General features: G+C 36.1%; 1 protein-coding gene across 1 annotated transcript in view; it reads left to right on the top strand.

Moving 5' to 3' along the window:
• Positions 1 to 424: 424 nt before the first annotated feature.
• The window catches only part of Usp8 (Ubiquitin specific protease 8), a 42,046-nt gene continuing 22,973 nt past the window's right edge, over positions 425 to 19,497 (top strand). The window contains exons 1-10 of the mRNA XM_071675696.1: positions 425 to 550; positions 3,709 to 3,812; positions 4,618 to 4,726; positions 6,957 to 7,078; positions 8,890 to 9,032; positions 9,470 to 9,638; positions 10,108 to 10,267; positions 11,119 to 11,269; positions 12,704 to 13,170; positions 16,000 to 16,146. Of these exons, the coding sequence (XP_071531797.1) occupies positions 3,718 to 3,812; positions 4,618 to 4,726; positions 6,957 to 7,078; positions 8,890 to 9,032; positions 9,470 to 9,638; positions 10,108 to 10,267; positions 11,119 to 11,269; positions 12,704 to 13,170; positions 16,000 to 16,146 (1,563 nt within the window). The 5' untranslated portion in view covers positions 425 to 550; positions 3,709 to 3,717. The remainder of the gene's footprint in view (positions 551 to 3,708; positions 3,813 to 4,617; positions 4,727 to 6,956; positions 7,079 to 8,889; positions 9,033 to 9,469; positions 9,639 to 10,107; positions 10,268 to 11,118; positions 11,270 to 12,703; positions 13,171 to 15,999; positions 16,147 to 19,497) is intronic.

Here is a 19,497-nt window from a genome sequence, read left to right as displayed (position 1 = left end):
TATGGGTTTTCGACAGAAGGCATTTTTTATTTTATGATATATTTGAATTTCTATGAGACGCACCCGCCATCACTGCTTAATGAAATGGGACCCTGGGTAAAGAGGATGGATATCAGTGGTCTGACACAACTAAGACAAACACTTAAATCGAAAATATAGGATGAGTTTTCATAGCGCTAAGTGTTATGTACGTAACCTAACCTATCAAAACCTAACCTTCGATGCAGAACTAATATAAACTTTCACTATAATGCACCCCGACTGCATAGGTTATTCATTACATATCCAAGTGACCTGGCTGCGTAAGCATGGGGGAATATGAATTCTCTTCAAGCAGCAAGCATATGAAGAAAAAAAATTAAGTTACCCAGTCGAGGAATCATTTTACGTTTTCTGTTGTAACTGGCTTGCTCGTAGTATCAACAACACCTGGTAAATAAGCGTTGTGTTGTCAGACGTGACCAAGGTTAATCCTATTTGCCTGAAGTTCCTCATCTTATGACGTTCTGGAGAAGTAACAATTCCTGCAAAGAACAACTGCATTATCCAAGTAAGGCAAGATACATTCAATATAACAGTTTGATAGAGGTCATAGATAAGGTAATGTTCTAAGGACAAGGGGGAAATTTATTGAATCATTTCTTCTCAGATCTTGTGTTTTGGCCTATTTTAATATTATCTCTCATGTTATCATTATCATGTGGTTTACTTAGTAATCAGTATCTGATGAAATTTTAACAGGAATTTTTGAAGGGGATTCTAGTGTTTTCCCAAGCTCTTCTCGGTGGTTCTGAACAATCTCAGAGGGAGTATTGCTTAGATCAATTAATATTATGTAAATATAAACGCCAGAGATTAAATGAATTAGCAGCTAACACCTGCCAAGAAAAAGATAGTACACTTGGTAAAAGAAAATATTAATGATATGACTATCTCTGCAAAGAATTAAGATCAAGATTTATCATCATTAGATGGTCATAAGGAATGGATACTTTCTCTTGAAGCTGTGAAGACCAAAGTACCCCATATTGGGCACAACAGCCTAGATGTCAAATTAGAGGCACATGCAGGGTCAGTGATAGAAGGCTTAAATAAGGCCTCTAACAAATGTAACCCTAGGCCTTATGATCCATATGCTACATAGGTCTTCCTGGTTTAGGAGTTATATGTTGGATCATAAGCAGAAAGTAAATGCATTACATAGTACTAAGGTCTTAGAAGTACACATAGTCGTAGAAAATGAAGACAAACAATTGTTCACCACTATATTCACCCATTACAATTCACAAACAAAGATTGCCACATGATCAACATCCACTGATTCTAATAGCAACAATTCCTACCACAATTTCAAGGAAACACTCTGGGCAGGGTTAAGGGGATAGTCATGCATGGGTGCTGAAAGCTTCCATAGGATACTATCTCAAATGCCTTGTGGACATGACTGTTAGTGAAAATACACAATTTATGTCAATTTGCCACATTTGCTAATATCTTTGTAAATACTCTTGATAAAGTACTAATAAAGTTTACATACAGATTTTGTATTTAAAGGGAAAAAAAAGCAAAATAATCATTCCTTTCATATGTAAGATAAAAAGAAAAATGAAAATTTAAGATATACATGAAACAGATACTGTCCACTCTCATCTCTGACGGTGAAATAGTCACCTCTCCTTTGGTATTACATAAGTAAGGTTCTTTTGTGTTGTAAGGAACAAAATCCTTGAATGTATAGGAAAGGGGAAACACTGTGTGGATATTTCCTCCTTTGAAAAATAAAAAGTGAGAACGAGAAAGTTTTAAACCAACTGAAATTTCTATGAACTTACAAAGGCAAAGATTTGAATCAAGGAACTTAAAATGAATTCTGGGAAATATATATTTTTTTGCAGCGGTACCAGATAATTCATTCCTTATTGGAAGATACTTGTGTCAATACCAGTGTGAGGCCTAAGGCCATTTCTCACCATAACTTACAAATTTGCAGTCATAGAATGTAGCACTTAACAATACGGTATGAAATTCACCCAGATCTTTGTATATGCTTGATGAGTTTTGGTGCACTTGTAATATGAAATTAATATAGGGGTCTGGTTGACTGCATACCATTCAGTTTTGTTGGCATGTAGATGCAGACTGTGGTAAGGGAAACATGCAAATAAACCCACCAATTGACTAATACGGCTCACAATTTTTAGATACGGATCCAATACAGTACTGTAGTCTGGTTTGAAATATCTAATAAAGTCTCTTTAATGCAGGGTTTAGTCTCATAAGTTTACAGTGCATTGCTTTGTTGGGTTTTTTCAAGATTTTCATAAAATAATTGCAAATGCTAATCCAGGTGAACATGATCTTTGCCTGATTCACTGTATTATTTTGTGTACACTGTACAGCAAACAAGTAATTCTTGTGTGTAAGGTTCTCGGTAGTTAATTGTCGTTTTGTACAGCTAATATTTCTCACTTTTTTGTTATTACAATCCAGACATTTCCACACATGTTGTACAAAAGGTATTTTCTCTTTTTTGTGGGTGTGAATGTGAATTTGATGTTTTTTGATAAAATGGAATATAAATAATCTATAGCAGAATGCAAACAGACCTTAATCCTCTTTTTTTTACTCATATAGAATATAGATAATTTATAGCAAACTGGAGAGGAATCCTTAGCCTTTTCTGATATACTTCGATGTTTTTCCTTAAATACCATTAATGGGCAGCTGTTTCTGTAATTTACACTGGCATCATAATGGCATCATAATTATATGTGCTTTTTCTTAACTTGCAGCTAAGTTACCCTCCATATTTTTAAGAATTGTAACTCAAGCTCAGGTATGCATGGCCAGCTAGATATGTGCATGCAAAGCTACTGGTTATAACCAAATACGATCGCATGGTTTGGTGTTTGGTAGGATTTTCTCATATTTTTTTGAAAATGTAAATAATTATCAATTAATACATAAGTTATGAACCTACTGAAGAGAATTGGGTAAAAAGAAATACATGGAAAAAAATAATTCACTGATTATAATTGATTATAAGGTGAATATTCTGAACCAAAAGTGATGAGGTGTTTGTGGGATGCATGTTAAGTTCCAACTCTGCCTCCAATTTTTTTCATTAAATTTTTCTGAATATGCACATATTTATTGGTCTTTCCTGAAGGTATGAACTTAAAATATATGTTCAAGATTTCTCTGAGATATTTTTGATTAATGTTAATCAAATTCAAGGGCAATATTTGGTGAGTTTATGGAGCATCCAGTCTCTGATCATGTTCTTTATATTGAATATCATTGAAGTGAAATTCATGGATCAGAGAATATTATTTCTTAGTTCTTATCAGGAGAATTTGGGCAACATCTGTCTACTTGCCAAGTAAGTAAGAACAGTGCATCAACGAATGGTAAAGAACTGCTTTTATTTTTCCCACAAGAAATAGAATGAAATTTAAAGAATAAAGGGCTTGGAGAAGATTCTGTGTATATCAGAGCTCTGAATGGTAATAAAGAGCTATTCATTACAGAGATCACTAACTTCGGATGTCAAGTGATCTCTGCAATTCATAGAGAATATCCTGTGTTCAATTTTTATGATGCTTACAGATATTTTAAGGAGGTGTGATGATAGAAATACATATTGAACACTTTTTTTCTTTTATTTGAAATCTTTGCACAATAGAAGAATGTAGTATTATTTTCCAGTGAGCCAAAATGGGAGATGTGGGTTTGCGTCGTCTTTACATGGCCAAGTCCATGGAAGAATTAAACAAGCAGATTCATGAAATCCCCAAAGCTTCAACTAAACGGTAAGTAGGAAATAATTTTGAATCTTGGTACTTTTTTTAGTTCATATTATATTTTTAAGCAGTGTTTCAGGGTGTCTCACAGCAGGGATGGGAAGATACATGCAGGTTTCCCTATCTAGCACTAATATTGATTTGGCCAGCAATTGGCAAAGCTAGTTTTGTATTTCTCTCTTTTTAATGTTATCTTGCTATAAATTGTTAAAGGGAGAGTTGACCCACTGGTCTTTGTATCTTCATAATTTTCATTTAGATTGTCGAATCTCAACCTATTGGAGATAAAGATATATGAGGGTAGCAATGAGAAAGAGCTTTGCATTTCATGTCTTGATTTCCATGTTATTTTTTGATCAGTCTGATTAGTTCCCCTTGTGAAGTAGAGAAAGGTCTATTCCACTGCCCATAGTATCATGTCTTGTATGTTTGTTTACAAGCATATGAGTATCCACACAGTTGTCAAATTTTACCCAAATTTAGCTCTCACCACTATTTGATTTATGCTCATGTAACTCTATAAGCAAATGTGTTTCAGCACCATACCAGAAGTAGATTACCTTGATCTGCATGTCATGTCTCTGAGGTAAACTTCATAATTGGTGATTACCTGTTATTACATGAGTGCTAACTCTAGACACTGTGCTTGTTCAAAGAGATGGGAGGTTTTTCTTAAGAAAACTGAAAAAGTTATTTTGATAATGAATCATTTTTACATGTGCAGTTCAGTAAAGAATTTTAATATCCAGTTTCTTCATGATATATAGATAACATTGAACTTTTTGATGTATAATTAGTGATGTTATTTTTGCAGATTGACTAATGCAGCTCAGAAAGTCCTGAAAGAGGCACAGGCTGTAGATAAAAGTAAAGATGAAGAGAAAGCATATGTCATGTACATGAGATACTTTTCAATTGTTTCGGTAAGTATCAGAATTCATCAAACTTCCATAGCATAATGGAGTATCTTATCTTCTGAACATTTTATGATGTATAGGCTTCAGTTGAAAAAAAAAGAGAATAAGAATATAAACATGAGGGAGTTTATAATTGTTAATGAACATGCATCAAAGACCCTTTCCATTGCACATTACGTTGTAATGTAAGTGAGGAGAAAATACCAAAAGTGTTATCTCTTATCGATATTTATTCGTTCATCCTCCCCTTTGGAGCTGATAAATAAATATATGGCATAAACTCAGTTTGTGTAATACTATGCTTATGAGTACTTATTCCTGGCGCCAGGAATGGATGATGGCAGAAAAATATGAATATGTACATGTGTATATATTTTCATATACATATTCAACATTACCTGCATTAGTAAGGTAGTGTCAAGAACAGATGACTGAGCCTTAGAGTCTTTTTTTAAAGTAAAACAGGAGGGGAGGATTTCCAGCCCCTATTCCCACCCCTTTTAGTTGCCTTCTACAACTTGTAGGGAATGCGTGGACATTATTCCTTCTCCCTATCCCCAGGAATGACGTGTATATATATATATATTATCCCTGGGGATAGGGGAGAAAGAATACTTCCCACATATTACCTGCATGTCGTAGAAGGCGACTAAAAGGGGAGGGAGCGGGGGGCTGGAAATCCTCCCCTCTTGTTTTTTTTATAATTTTCCAAAAGAAGGAACAGAGAAGGGGGCCAGGTGAGGATATTCCCTCAGAGGCCCAGTCCTCTGTTCGTAACGCTACCTTGCTAATGCGGGAAATGGCAAATACTTTGAAAGAAAAAAGAAAGAAATATATATATATGTTTGTATGTATATGAGTGTGTGTGCGTATATGTGTACATGAGCGGATGTGCCTTTCTTCATCTGGTTCCTGGTGCTACCTCGCCGACGTGTAAAACAGCAATCAAGTATGAAAAAATATTCTAAACAGTTTCTTGCTGTGACCTTTGGTTGTGCTTGCTTTTTATCATTTAAACAACTGTTCACTGTTGACATTGTCTGTCTGATCAAGAAACTTGATCATTGTAATCAAGTCATCTCATGATCTTTTCCTAAGGTAGGCAAAATTTCACTGACTGACCTTTCCATGCAATTCAGCTGTATTTTCAGTTATCGGTACCATCTCTTTTTTTACCTACCTCTGGGCCTTTAGTTTCTATAAGTGTGGTAACCAAAGTTGAGATAAATATTCTAACTTGGTTATATCTGTATGCTGTAAATAGATAGTGAATATTTCTTTTTCGATAAACTTATATGCAGTTTTAATATCAACCAGCAGCTAACATGTTTCCCCTAACAGTTTTCCCACTGCATTGTTCTAGCGATTGATTTAACTCTGTATTGGCCCCCAATTTCTTTTGGACCCTTAGTTCCCTTATTACACGTATTCATGAAGTTTTCCTGTTGGATCAAAGTATTGCATTTGCTTGGGTTGAACTTTAACATCCATGTATCTAAACCACTCTGGAGCTTGTCATGATCCCTGTGTAAGTTGATGCAGTCCTGGTCATTCCTCACTTCTCCCTTGATTATGGTATCATATGCAAACTTATTCAGGTATGAACCAACTTCTTCTATTAGGTCATTGCTATGAATTGAGAAAACAGCTTCCCAAAGGCTAGCCCTGTGGCATATCGGTGGGTACTCCACCCAACTTAGAAAAAGCACCTCTGACATGTGTCCTTTGTTTCTTTTCACTCAGATGATTTTCAGTCCTCTGAAGGAGTCTCCTCCCTGAGTCTGCCTGAAAATCAAGCTTTTTTTCCCTTCTCTTGTGTGGGATGATATAGGTTTCTGACATGCAGTCTAGAAACACACAATCCATCCATTTTGTCTAAAACAGAGCCCACTCTATCCCAGAAATGTGAAAGGTTTATACACAGCCTCTTTTCTTTAAATCCATATTCTCATGTATGTAGTTTCTCCATAGTATGTAATTATCCATTTGCCCTCTGCTAAACTTCTGCATAACAGCAAAGAATTGAAGTTTAGAAAATGCATAAGGGAAATTAAGCCAGCCTTTTAATTTCCGAGACAAATTACATAGGGTATAGGCTCAAATCTGATCTTTGTTAAAGGACACACTGTGGACTGTTGATAGCAAGAACAGGTGCACTGGCTGCAAGTGGGGTGGAAAATACTTTTGCATTCTTATGTATATATCCAGTTTATCTAATATTCTTCTTTATTTTCAGACAATACAGAGGGATCCAGATTACAGAAAAAACAAGAAATACTATGATGGCCTTCTAGATCCTAAAATGACATCTAATGTCATTATCAGAGCAGAAGATTTACAAAGGAGTCTTAGTCGCAGGTTTGATGAGAAAAAAAGTCTTATAATGTAGAAGGCAGTGTACTGGCTAGCCCTGTTTGATCTCAGTTGCTCACTTGTTATAACATTGATAAGATTCTTATTTAGGGAGAGATAGCATTAAAATGGATTTCAAGTAATTGATATAATGCAGTTTTTAGCTTTAAACCTTAACATTTTGTTATGGCACTCTTCTATGGTTGAGGAGGGTAAAGAATCAGGTGTCTAACAGACTTGGAAATTTACGATAAAGACCATTTTAAAGTTTACACCTGCCCAACCATCATCCGTTCAAGCTGATTGCCTTCATGTCGTGTGGCAAATGATTCGCTGAAGTAATCATTCAGTTTTCCTTCTGCCTCTCCTGCCTTAACAAGATAGCATCAGGAACAAACAGACAGTGGCCTCATTTGCAGACATCCTCTCTCTAGTTGGCAAATATAATATGCTGAAACCAGATCGTACCATTCACAGGCAAGCCCCAGAGATATCTCCATGGTAGTGCTAATTGAAAGTATAGTAGAGAATACTGCACTAATCTATGCTACTTTGTTTAATTACTTTAAGATTTAACAGTAATTTAAACAAGGCACATTAAGTGAAGGTTGCTTCGTGTTTAAAACTTCTTTCTTTCTTTCTTTCATACTATTTGCCATTTCCTGCGATAGCGAGGTAGCGTTAAGAACAGAGGACTGGGCCTTTGAGGGAATATCCTCACCTGGCCCCCTTCTCTGTTCCTTCTTTTGTAAAATTAAAAAAAAAAAAATGAGAGGGGAGGATTTCCAGTCCCCCCCGCTCCCTTCCCTTTTAGTCGCCTTCTACGACACGCAGGGAATACGTGGGAAGTATATTCTTTCTCCCCTGTCCCCAGGGATACAAATATCTCTACTAATATATGTAACTTATAGTTTGTTTATGTCTTTACACATGATCTTAAAGGTAGTTTGTTTATGTATTTTTGTAAACTCCTTCAAGGGGCTTTAACTACTACTTCTTTTTATGGTAACCATTATAGTACATGGATATACATGTATGTATAGTTTTTTTATTGCCTGAAATGCATTGAATATAATTTTTATAAAGTGACTGGAATACCAAACAAACAAACTTAAAAAATCAAGAAAAAATTTATAGGTAATAAAGAAGATATCAGAATGTGAAGAATTATCATAATAAAATAAATAGACTTTTCACAGAGATATTACAAGTACTGAATGAATGTGTAGAAACATTCTTTTGAAAATACGAGACTTAAAATTGTTGTTCTGCACACACTACATTTTGCTTTCCTTAGAGGTTGGCATGTGTGTTTACAGGAATAAATAAAGCTGAGTTACAGTGGTCCTCCCACAGTTCAGAAACCTTATAAAATAAAGAAAAGTTGCCCGTCATGAAAATATTCTTGAAAAAAGACAGAGCAAATATCATGAAAATATCAAGTTTGAGGCAGTGAGTGCAGCATATTCATAAACAAGACTTAGGGAAAGATTTAAGCCAAGGGAACTTAAACACTAAGAACTTAAGAGTGTTACTACATTTTCCTATTGTGGTTTATTAATTGTCTGAATTGATTAAATGCTCTTGATGGGTGAAATTTGTACCAGAACAAATGCTTTTGGTAACCTGAAATGTTTTGGGCAAACATGTTTTGTCACAGTATTTAGTCATTTAAAACTTTTTATATGATTTACTTCAGAGTTAAAAGGGAGTATAATTGACTTTTGAATGGTGAAATAGAAGTTGCTTGCTTGTTTTCATTTTCCTTTTGATAATGTTAAGTACCTTGTAAGCACCAATGTTTTGCTTTTACTTAGGTATGATCTTACGAAAGATGCTATAAATGCAGAGAAGTTAGAAGAAAAAAAGGCATCAGAGAAACTAGAGCAAGCAGAAAAAGAAAAACAGGCCAAGAAAGCAGCAGACGTAGCCAAAACTGCAAATCGAGCTGTAACCAATGGTATGTTAATGTTTGTCAAACAGTTTCCAGTTAGGCACCTTTCACATGTAAGAATAGTATACATAGTGGTAACCAGTAGGTTTAGTTACTGAACTCTCCTTATTCTCATTTTAACAAAACTCAAATCATATTATGAAGAACTGTGCATCATTGTTGTTGCCTTTGTTAATTGCCTTTGTAAACAAGATGAACAATTGTGACAGGTGGTCTTTTATGGCATGTGTGACTGTGTCCAACAAGTAGCAGGAATGCAGCATCTGATACATTTTGCAGGGAATCATATTCTTTTGGAGTAAAAACAGTGGGTATGTTCAGATGTTTTAGGTGTGGTAAGACATAACCAAAATCCATTTAAGGGATTGATTGTGTAGGTATTATGGAACAGCTAGTCATTATATCAGCAGTGTTTTCATTAACTTTTTTCTTCACATTTCCAGGATTGATTGATGATGACGGATTTATATCATGCAAGAAACTATACTCTCTGATGAAGGAACAGTGCTCATCATATATGATTTTGGATGCAAGACCCAGTGAAGACTTTTCAGAATCGCATATGTCATTACCAAGTGTTATCAATATACCAGAGGAAATATTACATCTTGGGTTGGTGTCAGAATATATTTGTTGAGAGACAACATGTTTTTGGGTTGCGATCAGCATTAATCTTAAGTTGAAAATATCTTAAGTCTCATTTCAGTAAACATCAATTACCTATACAGCTTTCCTGTTACATTTTCATACCCAAATTGCACAAGTAGCACAGATCCACACACAGCAGCAGTAAATGTGAGAATAACCCAGTTGTGGGAACCTGGCATGCTTCATCCAGGACCCACAGTAACTCCGCCCACCTACCCTCTTTGAAGTTTTGGCACACTTTCTACTGCACACACCTACATAGTAACAAATGCTGACTGCTTAAAATGAGGGACTGGTAGAAGATGATTCCCACATAATAGTGAAATAACATATTGTGATCCCACATAAAGTGAGGATTGGATTTACATAATTTTGGAGCAATTTATGATGTTAGTATAACTAAAGAAGTCTACAGCTGATTCATTTCCATCAGATTAACAGCTGGAAGGATTGGGAATGGGCTTGAAGACCCAGCACGTACTCAGTGGATATTGCAGCGACATAAAGTTGACTATCTGATATTGGTGGACTGGGAAACAGAAAATTTACCGCTGCCACTTCCACTTGAAAGTCTTACGGATGCCATGATGAAGGTAATGATGAATTCTATCCATATATGAACGAAGTAGGGACCCTTTATGTTATAGTTATTAATCATGAGAGGATTAACTGGAATGAAGTAGGGACGTTTTATGTAATAGTTATTAATCGTTTGAGGATTAACTAAACATCATAGAAATTGAGAAAAATGTATGTGCTTATATTGTGGATGGAGATAAAGGAAACAATATGCATTAGTTGAAGGAATTTGAGGTAGTATTTCTTACCTGTGTGGGTGAATTGTGTGCTCTGTGGTAGGTGGGATGTATATGTTTCAGAAAGGATAATGAGTTGTAGGATGAGAAAGTTCTGTTGTAAGTGAAAGAGTAATGATTAATGCAAATCAGGCCTTTCTTTGTTTTTCCTGTTGGTACCTTGCTAAAGTGGGAGAAGCATTTGGGTATGAAAAATAACCATATAGAATGCATGGTGATGGTAAATTGGTCAAAATTATATAAGTAATATTTTGACTTCTTGGGATAGTATGTGTTGACTGTAAAGAAAATCATAGAAATACAATTAGTATTGAGTGTTTGTTTCTTTAATAATGATAGTTTTTCATGATTTTTCAGTATTTTCAATATTTCTCTGTGAGAATTAATTTACTAGTTAGTACTGTTTGTTCAGATATTTCATAACCCGTGTTCCACATTTAAAACAAAGTCATTTGTATAAAACTTGGCTAAATGCCTGTCTCATTTAATTTCAGCACATTGTATTGCTATTTATATATGAAACACCATTCAAAAAATGCAAGGAAATTTGGTAACAACAAAGAAAACTGCAAATATTCAGTTTTCATACACTTTTCTTCTGTGACTGAATCTTAATCTTTACATAACAGTGGGACCCAGATAATAAGAAGTACAAAAGCCGTCCATTGGTGCTTCAGGGAGGTTATGACATGTGGCAGCTTATGTATCCAATGCACACTACTAACCCTAAAGCAGGGCGTAAAACAACATCATCAGTGAAACACCAAGAGTCTGTACTACGTGAGTTGTTGGATTTTTTTGTAGTTTTTGCGGAGTGCTATATTGTTATCTGTGCAACCTTTGTGTACAGAAGTGTTTTCTCTTTTTTTATAAATAATTCATTGCTGACAAAGTTTGCTTGATAGATTAAAATAAATGGTGTACATTTTCTTCTCTTACATTTTCACATTCATTATTTTGTCTTTGCTGTTTGTCCATAAAACATGATTTTTAATTCATAGTTTCAACTACTATGCAATCTTGGTCCCCGTGAGTTTTCGTTGGGAGGGTTTCTTTGTCCAATGGATATACCTGATTCCTCCTGTTTGGATGCCCTTGCTTATTCTCACTTTTGATCAACATCTCTCTCTTTCCTATCTCTCAACAATTTAAATCTTGTCTGTATGTGCCAATTCTCCTAACTCCTTTTTTCTCAGGACTTGCATTAGGCAAGTAATTTGCAACAAGTATCCTTTTAACATAATTCCTTCCCTAGCTATTCCTTCGGATAGTCTGCACTCTCTTTACTCTTCCATCAGCTGCAGTGCTCCACACACTTCCCTGATTGTCATCTCTGACTTAGTCAACTACCTTCTCAATTGCATCATTCAGTATATGTTCTGACTACCATGGTCAGAGTCACCACATCTCTGTTCTTTTCTGTATACAGTATTTGATGTGTAGTTTTCCCCTTAATATAAGAACTTTTTTACAGCCTGCCCCATATTTCCATCAGTATCAATAATTTCATAGCAATGAATGAAATTATTTCCTGAACAGTTCCTCAGTCTCCTCAGGTGCCTCTGCCTTCACTTAGTCCCATGCTGCACATATCCTCAAGATCTTTAGTGTTGCAGTCACTTTTCTCTACAGTTTTTCAGATTGTCAATGACTTTTAGCTCTTTCTGACACAGGTAGTGTCAGATATTTTTTATGTACCTGTCATGCCTTTCTGTAAGTTTTTTAATTATCTTAATGTTTTCTGGCCCTTGACAATGTTCTCAAGTTCCATTCAGGTGGTATATGCAAAATTCTGTAAGCTTTGATAAGACCCCCTCATTCCCATTTATTTTTACAGTTGATGATTGCAGCCCAGACCATAACAATAGCACATATTTGCACTCTTTTCTACTAGTCTGTATGCCTCTTAAAACTTACTAAGTTATATTAAAGTCATCTTTTGCTCTCATATGAATAGTGTGTACTTTTTATAATAAACAACCTTTTTCCATGAACCTGAATGCTACTTTTATATTTGCCAGTAATGTACAAACTGCTTTAGCATTTTCCACAATATATCTGTCACATGTTAAAGTGTTTTGTATTTGTCTTCAGATCTTTCTCTCAAAAATATTATTTATGTGAAAATAGGTCAGAAATACAGTAATTCTTATTAATTTAATCCCTAAAGTTTTAACCAATAATAACTTAATGGCTGTTTTTTCTGTTGACCAGTTAATTTTGAGTATCCTGATCTGGATAAAGCCTTCCTGGTCACTCCATCCCCAAGTCCTCAACAGCATCAGACTGGTCAAGTAGACACTCGAACTACCCCTGCTGCTCTACCATCTGTGAACCGGAATCTAAAACCAGCTGATGTTGAGGAACTAATGGATGGCAAGAATAACAATAACAACATTATTAGTCCTAGAGTTTTTAATGATACAGCAGCACCAGAAGGGAGTCCAGTTAAGGTGCCTCTGAGCTCAAAAGTCAATAATTTGGATAATAAAGAGAGTAGTAAAACAACTGACTATCAGAAAAACAGATCTATTCCTCAGCTGCAAGAGAAAGTGGATAATACACCATCAGTACCAAGCAGATCTCTGAAACCAAGAGATCTGTTAGCAAATTTAGCAGCAAAAAAAATGGAAATGGAAGAAGAACAAGAATTGTTGGAACAGTCCATGAAAGTTGAGGAGGTAATTATTAATTTTTCACTCCAGTTTACAGGTCATGTGATAAGTTGGATGGATCACTTAATCTGGCTTACTTCTTTCTGACAAGGTCACTTAAAAGTTGAATATCAAGATCCATGTATTCTTTTTCAGGGAATTTGGCTCATTTATTCAAACTGTGATTTTTCATTTTTGCTCCAGATAAATTACAATTGGCCCATTTTCCTACCTTTGGATATATTACCGTAGAAATTTGTTTCAGCAAACAAGTAAATTTTAAATTTATAACATACACAAACGACACTAATTAATTTTGCAGTTAAAAAGGTTTACAGTTTTAACAACATTTAGTAAGTTTAATTGTGTGGGTGCACCTATACACTGATTTGTGATGGAGTTACATCTGTAAACAACCTGTTGCAAGTTAAAAATGTCATTAAGCCAAGGAGTTGAAATCCATGTTATGGGGAGGGTTACGTTTCTGAACAAAAATATTCTAACTTACGGATGGACTGTACCTAAAACAATTTAGCTTATAACCAATGCACCACACTTGGTCATGACATAATATAGATGATGTTTAGTGGAAACTAACCAAAAAAAAAATGGTATAAACTGATTTGAGCTTGAGATGCTGCTAGTGTGGGATGGGATGGAGTTAGGACTACCATGAGCTAGAGGAGAGGCTTCTATATATGACCCTCATATTTTTTTGGTTTAGTAACTTTTACCTTGTCAAAGGCAGTGGAGATGACAAAGTTTTAATGGACTTATCAGAATCATAGTGAGATGGTGATGGAATGGGATGAAAGTTACTGGGATGAAGAAATAGGCAAACTAAGCTTGTCTTCTTAACACCCTCAACTATAGAATTCAGCACTTGTTTCAACTGAAGGGTGCAGAAGTTTTCTCACAATATTTTCCAGTGAATCTGATTTGGTTGAGGCAGAAGTCCAGATAAAACATTTACCCTTTCTGGTAATGGATTGTTTTTAGTATCAGCATTACCCTAAAGGGGATGATGATGTGTTGCCATTTCTGTCTCCAAGTTTAAGGAATCATCTCTTTTCATGTAGGTCCCTCTATAATAGCCTTCTGAGAAGTGCCTCCTGATGCAGATGGTAGCATTCCTAACTTCTGATTTACTGACTTGGGTTATTTTCAAATGCAAGGAGATAGCACACAACCCAGTGAGCTGTTCTTCCTTCCTTTGGTTGGCAGTTGAATGTGTACTAACTTCAGTTGCAATGAAGTACCGCTGTTATGTCAACCCTTGTCAGATGACACAGTGTAACTCAGCAGCTCAAGTGTCCGGTTGTAAGGATCTTGATGGAATTCCAGTCTACTCTAAATGGTACTTTTTTTGAACAATCTTTCTATCCTTGCTTCAGAAATGGTCCTCTTGCTCAGACCAATATTGGACATGGAAAAATGGAATTTTGGTTGGTTACAGGTCTTACTATCCTATGGAGTGAGTAGTATGGAAGAACAATAGTGTCTTTTGGAAAGCATTGCATTCATTCTGATCGATAATTTAGAAATTTTACTCGCATCTGGGAAGCTTTGGTTTAGGTTCTCATGTGAGTTAAACCAACTCTGATTGAATATGAGTCAAACTTGTACCACAGATACTTAATACAGAGCAGCATACCTATTGAAATTTATAAGGATGGGGTTAAAGGTGAAGGTCACAAAGACCTATGTATTACAATGCTATTAAATGCAAGTCTTCATTTCGTCGGGAAGGGAGGCATGGGAAGAATTTTTGGTGCAGTTATCTGATTCCTGCTCTACAAACACAGGAAACTGAAAATAAACTCTAGTTAATCTTCATTTTGCATATTCATTTTAATTTCAGGTTAAAGGTCCTCAGATTTAGGGCTTTTGGTTTAATGATGTTGATGGGGAAGATGCAAAATTTTGTATAACACTGAAAAGGATTTTTAAAGGTGTATATGAAAAGTGATTTGCATAAATATATATAGAAATGATGTTCTTTGTGTTTGAAAAAGAGGAATCTTAATGAAATGTGGTTCATGTACTTAACGGGAGAGAGGTCAGTGTCATAAAAAGCAGGATAATAGAGTTAGTAAGGCATATGAAAGTAATGTTTAGTTACCAAAGAGAATTTCAGAAAGTAGACATTTCTGGAGATGAAAAAATGAATAGAAAGAAATGTAGGTTGCAGTTTTCATAGTTGCTACATTATTCATAGGTGTAGCTCATTTACATAAAATGCCCAAATATATTTAGTTTGAAGTAGTAGACTTTTTCCTTAGCACTTGCCAGAGATGAATTTCTTTTAAGGCAGATGCTTTGTTAGGAGAGTATATACTTTGAAGGTTGGGGATATCAGAGACAGTATCAAGAAGGGAGCTGTTTGAAATGAAAGGTGGAATATTGAAGTTGGGTTGGATGCGGGGAGAAACACACCTAGACACACTGATCAACAGTTTTTATATTAGTGACATAATAGCAACTATATGGAGAGAAAAGCTGAAGTCGTAGTGAAAGAAAAGAATGGAAAAGTGGATATGAGTGTCTGCTGTGATATACAGTCAATGTAATTTGTGTATTTTTTTTCAGATGCTACTCTGCTATGTTATGAAAGTGCCATACTTATATTCAATTATCAGTGAATACAGTAGATAGGTGGATAGTAATCAGGTAATAACCTGATATTAACATCATTAATGCTGGGCAATGTGAAAAAACTTTTGATGCTCTCTTAACATTACTAAGTTGGAAATAAATTGAATCTTTCAGTTTATAAAGAAAGAGTAAATTCATATACAATGCATACTTATCCTTTGGTAAAGATAAGGCTAGTGATATAATATTTATCTCCCTCAGGACACTCTTAAGAAGATTGAAGAAATGGAAGCAACAACAACGCAGCGGGAAACTGCTCTGGATGAACAAAGTCGAGCTCATTTACAGCAGACTGAGGACAGACTACAGGAGGAGATAGACAAGCTGCAGGCAAAGAGTTCTGAAATGGTAAGTTGCTTATTAGCACTGCTCCCAAAGGAAAAGCTAAGCTCAGATCTGCTGAGCAAGTGATATATTAAGCTTGTCCTGGTCACTTTTGAAAGCAACAGTGAAATAAGTAAAGGATTTTCCTTCCTTCATAAGATTATTTCCTTATATGCCATGTGTACCTTAATCCATGGTTGTATTTCTCTGTTCATCTTTTTTCAGTACAGCAGCATTACTATGCACAGTACATCATAGAAATACTCTCGGCCACAAATGACCACTTATGTATATTTCACAAAATATGTAAAGATATACCTTGTTGATTAATTTCACCGGTAGATAAGAGCAAATATACTTAAGGTTACTGTACTCTGCAGAAGGAAGTACAGTACTGATCATTATCTCATGAACAGTAAAATTAAGACACAGACTGTTAAAGTGAAAAAGTAGCTTCTTTTTTTATGTAAACTGAAGCCATGAAATTCTTAAGTGCCTTTTTTCTGTTTGCTTCTTGTAGATCAATGAGGAAAGCAAAGCAATCATATCTTTCTGTTAAACCATCTAGTTAGAAAGAAGCATCAGGTTAGAGTACATAGGAACAGGTCTTATTCTTGGTCACTAGTTCTTAGATCCATTTCTTACTGTATCTGCATTGTATGATGAACAGTATAATGGCATTTATCAGTGATTTATCAGCTTTCATCTAAAATGAGAACAAAATTATGAGTACAGTAAAACAGTCAGCACATCTGGTGCATCATTTCAAGTGTGCAAAGCTGAATGTCATGAGCTTCATACCGACACTAACAGTTTTGGTCATCTGATCTTAGAATCTCATGCATGATATTTTTGAAGCTGTTTGAAACATTAATTAGTGGAAGTTTAGGTGTAGTATTTGCTACCATCAGTGCCTGTTGCATGATAACACAGGAGACATAGTCTTGCCTTGTTGCCCAGTGGCTCAAAACTGATGTTACCGAAACTAAGAAGGGAAAAGATTGATTTTCCTTTCTCTTCAAACCAACAATTATGTTCACAGTTGTTAAGACAAAAAACTGCTCATAGACTAAATCACAAGTTGCTAATTTATTAGATTTAGAACTGGTGTATGCGTATTATGAGAGCCTTTATGTATCTGAAGTAGCTCATGTAATAAAGAATAGAGTGAATGATAACAAATAAACAGTAGCGATATCAGTATAAGTGGAAACCAGTGTAATGAGACATCAGTTGATAATGCAGAATGACATTGAATGTATGAGGGACAAGTAAAGAGGGATATAAAATTTAGAACTGTTCATTGTATGGAGTTGACTGTACATGTGACAGTTTAATATCCATAGAGATAGCTTATTGACTGCCAGTATCTAGATAGAAATATTTATTGTTACTGTTGTTTTACAATCAACAAAACTATTTATATTGTGTAATATGCTTCAATCCACTGACAGCACGTCAACCCCTGTATACCACATGACTCCAATTCACTCTATTTCTTGCCCTCCTTTCACCCTCCTGCATGTTCAGGCCCCGATCACACAAAATCTTTTTCACTCCATCTTTCCACCTCCAATTTGGTCTCCCTCTTCTCCTCGTTCCCTCCACCTCCGACACATATATCCTCTTGGTCAATCTTTCCTCACTCATTCTCTCCATGTGCCCAAACCATTTCAAAACACCCTCTTCTGCTCTCTCAACCACGCTCTTTTTATTTCCACACATCTCTCTTACCCTTACGTTACTTACTCGATCAAACCACCTCACACCACACATTGTCCTCAAACATCTCATTTCCAGCACATCCATCCTCCTGCGCACATCTCTATCCATAGCCCACGCCTTGCAACCATACAGCATTGTTGGAACCACTATTCCCTCAAACATACCCATTTTTGCTTTCCGAGATAATGTTCTCGACTTCCACACATTTTTCAAGGCTCCCAAAATTTTCGCCCCCTCCCCCACCCTATGATCCACTTCCGCTTCCATGGTTCCATCCGCTGACAGATCCACTCCCAGATATCTAAAACACTTCACTTCCTCCAGTTTTTCTCCATTCAAACTCACCTCCCAATTGACTTGACCCTCACCCCTACTGTACCTAATAACCTTGCTCTTATTCACATTTACTCTCAACTTTCTTCCTCCACACACTTTACCAAACTCAGTCACCAGCTTCTGCAGTTTCTCACATGAATCAGCCACCAGCGCTGTATCATCAGCGAACAACAATTGACTCACTTCCCAAGCTCTCTCATCCCCAACAGACTTCATACTTGCCCCTCTTTCCAGGACTCTTGCATTTACCTCCCTTACAACCCCATCCATAAACAAATTAAACAACCATGGAGACATCACACACCCCTGCCGCAAACCTACATTCACTGAGAACCAATCACTTTCCTCTCTTCCTACACGTACACATGCCTTACATCCTCGATAAAAACTTTTCACTGCTTCTAACAACTTTCCTCCCACACCATATATTCTTAATACCTTCCACAGAGCATCTCTATCAACTCTATCATATGCCTTCTCCAGATCCATAAATGCTACATACAAATCCATTTGCTTTTCTAAGTATTTCTCACATACATTCTTCAAAGCAAACACCTGATCCACACATCCTCTACCACTTCTGAAACCGCACTGCTCTTCCCCAATCTGATGCTCTGTACATGCCTTCACCCTCTCAATCAATACCCTCCCATATAATTTACCAGGAATACTCAACAAACTTATACCTCTGTAATTTGAGCACTCACTCTTATCCCCTTTGCCTTTGTACAATGGCACTATGCACGCATTCCGCCAATCCTCAGGCACCTCACCATGAGTCATACATACATTAAATAACCTTACCAACCAGTCAACAATACAGTCACCCCCTTTCTTAATAAATTCCACTGCAATACCATCCAAACCTGCTGCCTTGCCGGCTTTCATCTTCCGCAAAGCTTTTACTACCTCTTCTCTGTTTACCAAATCATTTTCCCTAACCCTCTCACTTTGCACACCACCTCGACCAAAACACCCTATATCTGCCACTCTGTCATCAGACACATTCAACAAACCTTCAAAATACTCATTCCATCTCCTTCTCACATCACCGCTACTTGTTATCACCTCCCCATTTACGCCCTTCACTGAAGTTCCCATTTGCTCCCTTGTCTTACGCACCCTATTTACCTCCTTCCAGAACATCTTTTTATTCTCCCTAAAATTTACTGATAGTCTCTCACCCCAACTCTCATTTGCCCTTTTTTTCACCTCTTGCACCTTTCTCTTGACCTCCTGTCACTTTCTTTTATACTTCTCCCACTCAATTGCATTTTTTCCCTGCAAAAATCGTCCAAATGCCTCTCTCTTCTC

Source organism: Panulirus ornatus, chromosome 21, assembly GCF_036320965.1.
Source record: "Panulirus ornatus isolate Po-2019 chromosome 21, ASM3632096v1, whole genome shotgun sequence".
Classification (NCBI taxonomy): Eukaryota; Metazoa; Arthropoda; class Malacostraca; order Decapoda; family Palinuridae; genus Panulirus; species Panulirus ornatus.
Note: the sequence above shows the minus strand (reverse complement) of the source record. Positions and strands in the feature narration are given on the sequence as shown.